This window comes from Drosophila willistoni (genome assembly GCF_018902025.1).
Source record: "Drosophila willistoni isolate 14030-0811.24 chromosome XL unlocalized genomic scaffold, UCI_dwil_1.1 Seg141, whole genome shotgun sequence".
Lineage (NCBI taxonomy): Eukaryota > Metazoa > Arthropoda > Insecta > Diptera > Drosophilidae > Drosophila > Drosophila willistoni.
In genome coordinates, this window is record NW_025814052.1 from 15,230,617 (window position 1) to 15,242,551 (window position 11,935).

General features: G+C 35.9%; 1 protein-coding gene across 1 annotated transcript; it reads right to left on the reverse strand.

Annotated features, from left to right (window-relative positions):
• Positions 1–1,411: 1,411 nt before the first annotated feature.
• LOC111518508 lies at positions 1,412–3,093 on the reverse strand. Its single transcript, XM_023175445.2, has 2 exons — positions 3,045–3,093; positions 1,412–2,707 (listed from the first exon to the last, which is right to left on the reverse strand). Exon 2 carries the CDS (start codon positions 2,600–2,602, stop codon positions 1,481–1,483), a length of 1,122 nt encoding a protein of 373 aa, XP_023031213.1. The 5' UTR covers positions 2,603–2,707; positions 3,045–3,093; the 3' UTR covers positions 1,412–1,480.
• Between the last annotated feature and the right edge of the window lie 8,842 nt (positions 3,094–11,935).

An 11,935-nucleotide genomic window follows, 5' to 3' on the forward strand; every position in this document is an offset into this window, starting at 1 on the left:
TTATAGCATTTAAGTTTCACTCACGCAATACTAAAAGACGACACAGACTTATGATGTAGAGTAAGGAACGGCCCAGCTCGACTTGGGCCACCCTCTTTCACCCCACACCATTGTGCACAGGGCGTATGCGTGTTATAAAAATAAAAATGGTTGCTATACATACTTGTCTAAATGAGGGGAGTGGAAGCAGGAGGGTGCACCCTAGCTACTCACTAGGATGGGTTTCGTATTTTTAGCAACACGTAGGTCTCTGAACTTCAGAACGAAAAAATGAAATCTCACTAAATACATATGTACATATGTAGTTCATTAAATTTGTAAGATGAATCATATTAGCGTTGCTTTAAGAATTTCTGTCCCTTCGTTCTCTTTCTGCTTACTTATTAGCCCTGTCTGCCGCTACCCCACATCCACATTCGTTATGTGTCCTTTTTTTTAGTTTTTTTGCGCTAGACGGCCATACTTAACGGCTTTAAAAACTTGACGACAAAAGCATTTAAAATTAATGCGGCATGACCGCTTGGCCAAGCCAAGCAAACTTTTGCCGACAGTCGCACTTTATAGCGAGGATGGGCATAAACCAACCCCAAAAGACACGACTTACTTTCGCTGCGAAGCCAATCCATACAAAACTTCATACTCTGCCACTTATTGATCGCTATGTCTGCGTTTTAGGAGTTAAAGGCAATACTAATACCTGTTTCAATCCAAAGTAATATTGGCCATTTAATGTGAGCATAATTGGCTTGTTGCATATTTTATCGCTTAATTGCCTCACATTGTGTGTGTGGGAGTGAGAGACTTTGGAAATGTAACCAAATAAACAGCCATTACACTAAATGAAACAATTCTTCCATTTTTCGGGGGGCATTAGCAATATTGCCGTCTGCCGTCGCCCGTCTGCCGTCTTCCACATGTTTTTTGGTTCTTCTCCTGTTTTCCCCTCTTTTCCTTCCCCTGAACTAGTGAGCAATTAATTGTTTTAACTATGAAAACGGCGGCTAATTGAAGTCAGAGATAAATAAATGTTAAAATCGTACAGCTCTAAGTCTGCTCTTTTGTCCCATCAAATTGTATTTGCTTTGTTATTCGCCTGGAAACATTTTCTAATCACTCTGATGATGTCAAATTGATCAATTCTAGAATTAATTTAAAATACTACACACTACGAGGTAACTTCGTTCACTAATAACAGTCTCATAATAATTTATAATTGCGGGGCTTGGATCATAAGAAGGGAGATGTAGGTAAAAATAAGTAGACTACATAGATACTGACTTTCTTACTAAAAAACTCGAATTTAGTTTCTCCTAATTTGACTCAAAATGCACTAATAACGAACCAATATAAAAAAATACTCTCACACAGTGTTATTAAATTGCAGAAAGATGATGAAAAACACACTTTTGCCTCTTGTAGCCTTTATCATTTAACACTTTATTGACTCGAACATTTGTTTGTATTTTTTTGTTTTTGTATTTTAGATCCTTTTGTGATAACATTGATGATGCCTGAAAGTGGTCTGCTTGGGAACTAAAATCGGTTCCATTGGCACTAGTGATTGGGATGATGATGGCGCTGCTGCCTGCCGATTAATAATCTTGCTGTCATGCACCTCGGTCAGGATTTGACTGATGCCAGACAAAAGCAATTGTTCGGCCTGGCAGCGTTGGGCCATCAGCTGATCAAAGTAATGTGTGGCATGAGTCAGAAGCGGATCGACACCCAAATAGTTGCAGGCCAATATCAATTCGACCAGTTGGCTTAGACCGCCCTCAGCCAAGAAACTTTCATCCCACGTTGGATTTGGATTGCTCGGAAGGGGTAGGGAATGGGCCAGCTGTTGAATATTATCGTGACGATGTCGCTGCATCCATTGGAGAAGACGCAGCACTGTGCACGACCTGATAGCCGATAACTGGATGGGTTTACGATGCTGACGCATAAACAGGGAATAGCGATTCATCAATTGACACGGTATATTTACTTGACGACTGTCGCTGCAATTAAATCGATGGAATTGCAGTGGAATCGATGATACTTGTTTCTGTTTGACCATCGTTGATTTGACTGATTTGGTCTTGGAATCACCAAATGCATTCATTAGATGGCGATTTAAATATGGAAAGGGCAGAAATAAGGATAAACTTAATGACATGCTTGAGCTGGAGCTGGAGCTGGAGCGGGAGCTTGAAGAAGAGGATGAGCAAGAGGAATATGAGTAAAAGGAATTCTCAAAGAATGAGTCCCTCTCCTCGATTATTTGCTGGCGTTTGCGTTGCAAATCCTTTTGCCGCTGATGCAAACGCTGATGGGTATTCTGGGTGCACTGCATTTGTATCGTTCGACAAACTGGTATATGAGAAACGGTGGGGCGCCATGGATTTAGTATACCTTCCCATTTCGCCTTAATTGCTTTCTTTTGACCTGTCAAACGAAGATGCTGCTGCTGCTGCTGCTGCTGTTGCTGCGACTGCTGCGGGTGCTGCGGCTGCCGCTGCTGCAGCTTTAGCTGTAGATGCTGATTATATGGAAGCGTAACCAGCCTGGGTATTTGCGAACCCAATCCTGGTATCGATTCTGCTGCAAGTCCCTTGATCATATTCCATTCATCTCTCTCCGTCTTCGCACTCGCTTTGGCTATGGCTCGTCGTCTAACATATGGACTGGTCGCAGGTAATGGGATTCTTGATTTTAACTGCGACTTCTGTTTAATCATGCTTATTAACAATTAATTAATATTACTTATTCTTAGTATCAACTCGAAAAAAAAAACAAAGAAAAAACAAAAAAAAAACAAAAACAAAAAAGACAATGCCGACCAAAGTTTTTTGCGATCTTTTTTCTTCCTTTTTTTGCTATTCTATTTTTGTCCTTTTTCGAGGAGATGATTTCTTTTTTTGTTTTTTGGTTGTCTGAAACGTTGCCTTCACTTTAAACAAAATTTATTATTGGATGCCGTGTATAAGGATGACCTTTGTATTGAATTGGTTATTGTTTGTTTATGCAATTTGCTGAGAAATGTAAAAGAGTATGAAAATTACTTGAAGTATTGATTCGTGTTTTAAAGGTGCATATTTCTCGAATAAATTACAATTACTGAATGACTGACTATACGAAACCCACGTTGTTAACCTCAATTCTAGGATTTTTGAAGTTTTAAATCCTAGCTAACTTGATTCTCTTTAAACAAAAATCTACAATTCTGTTTCATTCTTAATTTTTTTGGCTTATCGACCATAGAACTCGATCAGTTCAATAATCTATTACGCAAATTCACTTGATAAGATAGAACGCAAAGATTTTGGCATTTTTTTTAAATATTGGATACTACATGGGAATTTATCCAGGTTCTGAACTGCAATAGGTTCTCTTCGATCTATCTCGCAACATTTCCGATAGGTTTCTTATAATATAATCTCTTTTTTTTTTGCAAGAATATTTATATGCGTATATATCACAACCAGATTAAGGAAAGGGAGCGTAAGAAAAGGTAGTTGACCTCAATAAAATGCTACGTGCAACAGTTTTCCAATTTTCATGGCGGTGTGGAAGGCGTAGAGAATAAAAGGGCCAAAGAGGTTGGTCCATTAAAAACTCATTTAAATTGAATTTGCCGGAGAACCAAATGTTTAAGCTGAAAAGAAGCCAAGTGGCTATATTTTAATTTGAATGGTAGTAGCACGAGCGAGAGGAAATAGGAGATCAGAGAAAAGCAAGGGAAGAGATACATAGGTTAATTATAAATCTTTGGTTAGTTGCATTGCCTGTGCGATTGCGCCAAGGTTGCGCTCTTTTTATATAAATCTTTAAATGGGTTGAATGGAATTAACTCGAAATTGCAGAACTCGAATCCAAACTAACAATCGACAGAGACAACGAATGGTAGAATAATGATAGAATAGACAGCGAGAGAGAGAGAAAAAAAAAGAGAAATGAACAGTGTCTCTACATGCATAATACATAATACATCAAGTAAGAGGAGAAGAAGTAAAGTCAGAGAAAAGCTAACAACGGAAGCAAGTCAATTTGCATTGCGGCTTAAATGTAGAAAACCGACCTCGACCCCCGCCGAACCTACATTCAAAGTGCAGGACAAAAGGCAAAAAGCAACTGCAAAAGGGATTTTCCTAGTTGCCTTGGTGGTATATTGGTTGGTTGGTTCGTTGGTTGGACAAATTCAATTAAAAATCCACAAAGCATATATTCTGCCAGCTCGAATAAAATACAATTATTCGACATGCCCTATAATTACAAAGACTAAAAGATTACCAATTACATAGCGCACACATATATAAGAGTACAAGATTTTTAACTAGCTATTGAAATCTATAATGATATAAGATAATTTCCATAATTTTCCATACCTTTTTGAAGGGTATTTTCAATCTCATTTCTCTCTTTCTATTTACCATAATGTTAATTTCATTTACGCCAACAAATTGGGAAACGAAATTGAACAAATGCAATTATTTGCATATATAAAAGCCAATGAATAAGTATTTTATGTCACATATCGATAGATATATGTAGCTATATACATATGTATACATGTATACACAATATATTGTATATATATTTTTGGTTTCATTCTTTGTTGAAAGCTAATTGAGCATAATGCAATTTAAAATGGACGAAAACAGATTGGGAAAATTGCGTCCATAAGAATTTTACTTGTGCTGGGAGTTAAAAATGTTATTTAACAAAATGAAGCGTCAAACAATGCGCTTAAAACTAATAAACAGTAGAGATGTACATGGTAGAATATGTACCATAATCAACCACAGACAACCCAAGTACCCAGAATGGGTTTAAAGCAAGCAAGAATCAAAAACGCATGTACATACATCAAGTTACAAAAATCCATGGACCAGTTTAATTAGACCCCCAGCTACACATTCCCATCTCTTTGCATTTGTTTTTATATACATATATTCATATATATATCTGACATGATAGTTAGATATGTAAGAAAAGGGTATTCTAATCGATCTTTTAAGTGGGTGGGAATTATGTATAGAGAGTATAGACGTATAGAGAACCGAGGTGATTGTCTCAAAAATGTAATAAACCTTTTCCATGCCTTTGATAGAACAGTTATTTCTACTAATTAGACGAAATTATCTTAGAAACCGACTGCATAAGTCTCTGTAAGAAGGCTGTTCAATAGTATTCACGATTTTCAATGTGATGAGGAATCTAATAAACTTCCTAGCCAAGTTTCGATACTTACGGCTGACGACTTTACTTCTGATACAACTTTAATCAAAAATCAGTAATGACAGCTCGTCTCACCTGAAAGTATAAAGAGAAAAGTTAAATTTAATTTCAATTTCGATACATCTAATTGAAAGGGATTGATATACATGCAATTAGAAATTTATCGATGCATCCCATAAATAAATTCTATCAACTAATTATAGCCTTGTCTTCCAAAGCCGAATAATTGTTCTGTGGCCTGTCGGGCGAAAATTGAGATACATGTACATATGTATGTATATGTGTGTATGAATATATATTGAGGCATGCTAAGTATAATATGTACATATATCATTTGGGTTTACTTGTGCTTTTGCCTCTGGCCCGAGGCAAGATGTTTAATAATTTAGCCAGTTCTCGGCAAAAGATTCTGTTGCTGTTGTTATCAATGCCATTATGCGTGAAGGCGGCGGCAGGTCTCTGGCATTTCATGCGAATTTAATGTACTTTTTGATGCAGTTGTGCATAAGAAATCAGTTGCAGCCCTAGCACCAGAGAAGGAACCAGAGAGATGAAGAAAGATTGAAAGAGGTGAAGAGCAATGCAAAGAGAAATGGACTTACAATTTCCATATGTGATATGTATTTGTATTTGCAGGTGTGTGTGTGTGTGTGTGCGTTAACCAAGCAACTCAGCCAATGTCTCACGTTTTGCATTGAATTTGTGCTTTTTCTTGTGTGGAACCTTTCTTTATCTTAACATAAACAATACCAACAGCACAAGACACAGACTAATGGGTGAAGATATAATGTATGTGTGTTTGTTCGTATGTGCCACGCCCACACATTACCACCCCCTAATGCCAACGCTGACAGCCGGCAAATGCAAATGCAAATGCGGTTAGGTTTCAACATTTGCATGACGTTGACGACCACTGCGTATTAGCAAACCTCTCACTCTGCATGCTACATTCAGCCGTCTTCGACATTACTGGTATTTACAAAATGGCTAAACTGCAACATGGCTGCCATTCACACCTAATGACATTTTAAATAAAGAGCTCTCTCCTTCTTTGTACGTCTCCTGTACTTTATACCTGCGACACATTGAGTTTTTCCTCGTTGTTTTGTATAGCTCTCAGTTTGGGGAGTGTTTAAGATAAGGAAATATGAAAATGTTATTAGAATTAAGAAAAATGTTTTCTAGATCTAGATACACACATTCGTTTGTATAACACACTTTTAGCGTAATGCTGGGCCATTTCTCTACAAAATCATTTCATACTGTGCACAGCTGTGCAGGGCACAGAAAAAATGGATGTATGGATGAGTGGAAATGGCGACAGGCCAACTGCACCCTAGAAGTGGTACAGCACTCGCCCATTTGCTGCATTCGACCTTACCATTTTGTTTATTCATGTCAGTATATTGCAATTATGATATTAAAAGGTTTTCAGCATTAAAGAAAATGTTCACTCAATGTTAATTAAAGTTTACAGACAACAAACACAAGCCACAAACAACTGAAATTTGATCCACTCTTACTGTGAATTTCTATAATTTATAAACTTTCTTGATTCGAACAACAATTTATTTTTCGTCGATGTTTTACAATTTTTTAACATAAATTGGCCAGTTATCTAATGTTATCTGTGGTAGTATATAGAAAACGAAGCAAAAACTATTCTACGCGAGTCGTCTACTACACTTTTACTTGGCAATAATTTAATGAAGATCTAAAAATATACAAAAATATCACAAAATATGTATATGTATATATAAGTACATATTTTCAATGGTCGGCTGGCGCACTTTATTCAATGGTCGATAAGCACTAATTTAAAACGGGTTAAAAATCTAAAGAAAACCCATATGGGAATCATCCAAAAACGAATCTTCTATATGTATATAAAAAATATATATGTATAAAAATGTTGTGTGAGTACCTACAATCGCTATGCATTCAGAAGCTACTGAACCAATTGCGTTCAAATTTTGACACACTGTGGAGTCAGGTTCAAGCATGGTTTTTGTCTACTGTTTATGTCGCTGTCATACTCGCGAGCTCGAACAAATTACATAAAGTCTGTATATACTTACATATGTACATATATGTACATACATATGTACATATGTTGATGGATGTATGAATCTATGGATGTAAAGCAGGGGCCCAGTGAAAACAATTAGAGTTTTCCACATATTCTCTTTTGATGCGCTTTGCTCTCATTTCTTACATTTAATGCAATGAAGCGACATTAATTTCTATTTTGTTTGTACACAAGGCCTAGAATGGGAAATTGAACAATGGGATTTCTTTTGGCTTTTCTTCTGCGCTCCCTCCGCGTCTTTTTAGCTCCTTTATGCCATATTTATATTTGTTTTGTGTGGGTATGTGTTTTTTCTTTTTTTGGCATCCCAGGGATTTCAAATGGCAGTTAATTGGCGCATAACTTGGCCCCTCCGCAACCGCAGAACAACAACACCAAACAAACAAGCAAGCTCAAAATACAAACACAAAAATTCCCCCTACATTTTCATATGGCAAAACAAGTCAAAAAGACTACCAAGACTACCAAAAATACCCTTTAAAGCAAAGCATCCTAATTTAATTAAACTTTTTAATGTACATACATAGGTATATATCTTTGACTGTATACTGGATACTTGCCAAGTGCAGTCTATAATAAAAGTTAGCTGATTTTGTCTGATTGGTATACTTCTTCTCTTTGGGGCTGCCTATAGGGTATTCAAGGAAAAAGAAAGAGAATGAAAACCCAAGCGCCTAATCTACAATTGACACACATATGACTAAACAATGCAAAACTCTTTTACACCCCTTCTGCCGGCTCCCATATCCCTTGACAGAGCTCAACCAAGCGGGCAACTTGCTCTTGGTATGTGTGTATGTGTAACATTTTTCTCATTATTTATGCGCGACCTTGTTTTGCGCCATTTTTATTATTTTGCTAATTTCGAGCGCATTATAAAAAACCAACACACACCGACTTCGCCATGAAAGGGAAGCACACACATAAAAAAATAAATAAATAAGGCCCAAACAAAGCATACTAATTTCATTTCATTTACTTGAAGCCTTTCAAAAGGCAAGGAATAGATACACCTACATACATAGAACAAAATTTCATTAGTTTTGTTAAAAAAAAAAATAATTACATATGATAAGAATTTTTCTACTTGAATGGAGGGAAGCGTATTCTCTAGGCAACTTGAAACGTCATGAAACTGCAAACTGCTGCTTGCTTTTTATTTTTGGTTAAGAGCCTTTAACCTATTTTCCTATATTTCTCTCCTTCTATGCTTCCTCTTCTTCATCATTTTCTTGCTGTGCGCAATTTATCAAGAAATTAATGTAAGCATACACACACACACACCCGAATCATGGTGTGTAAGCGTAAAAAAATTTGCATGTTTCCCCATCTTAATTTCTTAAGTCTTCTTTGTTTGTTTTGCATATATGTATAAAACCTTAAGCGGGCCCTCCTAGTTAACTTGGCCAACTGCTTCTCATCTAACAAATGACAATATCGATGCGAAGCGGATAGAGGATAAGTGATCCTCTTACTTCATCATCATTATCGTTATTTATTAAGCTGCTCAATTCTTAAATGTTCATACGGGTTTACTCAATATATTCCATATGCTCAGTGGCATCATTATTAAAAATATAATGGCACGAAAATATAAATGAAATTTTTTGTTTATATAACTTGTTTCTTGATGTAACTTTGTCTCCCCTTTTTCGCTTCAATTGGTTGTGTAATTCTAAGCCAGATTTATCCGTGAGGGAAGATCATTGCAACTCTGAAGTCTTTAGTAAATCCTGATGTTACTAGCACTTGGTGGCAATACAGATAAGCTGCCCATCTTTGTCGCTACCTAAATTTGACAGCAAGGCAAATAGAGTTTCATAAATTTAATACCAAAAACATGAAAAACATGTAAATGGGATATTCATCATAGTGCTTCATCTTCTTTTTTCTGCAATAAGCCACATTTGTTCTACTATTTAACAATGTCTTGACAACCATCAATTGCATTGTTTCCACAAAAGTCAAACTCTATTGCTCTATTGGATTTTTACTATAATTCCAATGCGAATAAATATACATACATATGTATAAATATATTAAACATGACAAAAATTTATGCTTGACAGGCTGCGAAGACGGCAACAAAGATGCAACTTTTATGACAATGCTGCAACGCTACTTGTCTATCTAGTTTATATATCTAGTTGTTTAGTTGCTAAGTTGTCTGCTTGGTTCATCTCATTTACACGCTCTGCATCCCTCTCCTCCCGGCAGTAATATCAAGAACAAAGTAACAAACACGTGCAAAATTTTGATTGGCAGCTGCTTTTGTCTTTTTTGGGCCTTTTTCAGAAAACTTTTACACGTGCAAAATGAAATACCAAATTTCAAAAACATAAACTATAACAAAATGTGTATTGACAACAAAATGATTAACGAATGCCCTGGAAAGTTGCTCAATTTAGTTCAATTTGGTTGTGTTTGCTTTAGGATGTTTGGCACTTAATATATAAAAATCACCTCAAGTAATACCAATAGTTAAAAAAGAGACAATTAAATAGTGGTAAAAAGGGAATTTCATACTACAGCAGTAGTCATATCCATCGTGCATTTTAATAATTATGCATAAAAATTGATGGGTAGTAAAATTTGTATGCATGCAAGGGTTCGATGAGGGCAATGACGAAAAATTCACACTTTACAAAAATGTTATGTTCATTTCACCCTGTAACGAGGTGGGGATGAGTGTTGTTGATGTACGCCGGCCTTCTTAAATATTATTTGATGCCCTAATTCAATACTTGGAAAAAGACTAAACCTATGATTAAATAAGGGGTCGTAGGTAAAGTAAAATATTAATATGGCCAATAAAAAAGGATGCGTTGCATTTCACACCTTGGGCCATGTTCTACTACATGAGCAAATCGTGTCTTTGTTTTGCTTTTATTATGGTAAATGAAATATTAAGTTTTAGAGACAGTTCAATACACATACACAGCGTTGAAAACTATGTTAGGCCACAAGGCAAAACCTAAAAGAAAACCGCAAACTAAATGGAGCATGAAAGTTGAGTCAGAAGAAAGTAGGGATTTAGACAGGGAAGCGGGTTGTACGGATGGCCATAGGTTCCTTCTACTATGGAGGTTTTCAACTTTATCCACGTAGTTCATCTACTTCTCCTTTTAGGCCACAACCCCTTCCACTAGCCATATGCATTTCCATTTTCATTACCCAAATGAAATTTTTATATATGTGTGTAAGAGTGTAGTATCGTTCTGTTGGTTTATATATGTGAAACGTCGCAAGGAACACAAAATCATAACTCGAAATGCGTTAAAATGCATATAAAAAATGTATAGCCTACACTTAGGCGCACATTAAATGACATGCCTGTCAAAGGCTTCTCATTTTACGCAAGTCAAGCGAGAATGGTGGACTGGAGGGGGGTGTGTCGTGGCTGTTGGTAGAGTGGAATGGGAAACGCGGGGGTATGGTACTTTCTCTCGGTATTACGTGGCCAAGCAACGGACTTTAGTCCGTGGCTTTCTTTGTTCATTTTAAGTTCTTTATCCGTCACCGACTCATTGCTTTCGACAAGCAGCGTCATATAGAGATGACGCCAAAAAAAAGCATAATAAACTCACACAGATAAACAAGTATATTGATTATATATATTTTTATTCAGAATTTGCGAGCTTAAATAATACTCACACACATGCCTTAAACTATGTATACTTGAAATCAACTTTCCATACTTTTGCATGCTTGTATGTTTTCCAAAAATCGCGAATAATGAAGCAAATTATGCGGTGAAAGGTATAACAAAGCCATGGCAGAAGTAGCTTGCCGTAATTATTGCTTTTCATGCTTTCATACCAAATCTGAAACTTTTATACATTGATATTGTGTGTTAATATGATAGATTTTTATGATTAAAGATTGGAATGGGGTGGCCGGTAAAAGAGAAAAAAAATTATCATAACAAGTTATTAGTTCACGTGTCACAACCAGACAAACAGAATAAAGATGGAGGCAGAAAAAACTGCGAAGGTGAATGGGACAGATACAGAAAAATAGGAACGAAATTAAAAATTTTCATCATTCGTCTTTTATCTACTTTTATCTAAAAGATATGTATATTTTAAAATAAGATTATATGTATGTACAATTAAGCAGGGCATCAAGATAATGCGATTGTTTTTTTAGTTCATAATGGTTTCACTATTTAATACAATTATAAGAAAATTGATTGAGATAAAAATATATAATGGAATTTGAATTTTCCCTTTATTATCTACAACTTTTAAGAAAAATAAAACATCTACTCATCTATAAATGCATTTGCATTCATAGATGTCAATATATCGGTCGGAGTATCAATAACACAGGCCGACATTTTTGAGATCATGAAGAAGTGTTTTAAGTTCAATAGGTCTCCAACAGTAATTTGGCGGTTCTAATCACGGCTCCGTACCTAGTTTTTGTCCATCATGTCAGGACTTCGAAAAAAATGCGTTGGAATTATTCCAAATGACCCCGTTTGCAATATTCTATAGTATATAATACACCTAACAATATTTAGGACTTCTTCTAGACTTGTCTGATTTTCAGTTCTTTAAAATAAAGTTAACACTAACATCTTATATGACAATATTTTTACTAGAAACTTGACTTAAATGCAAT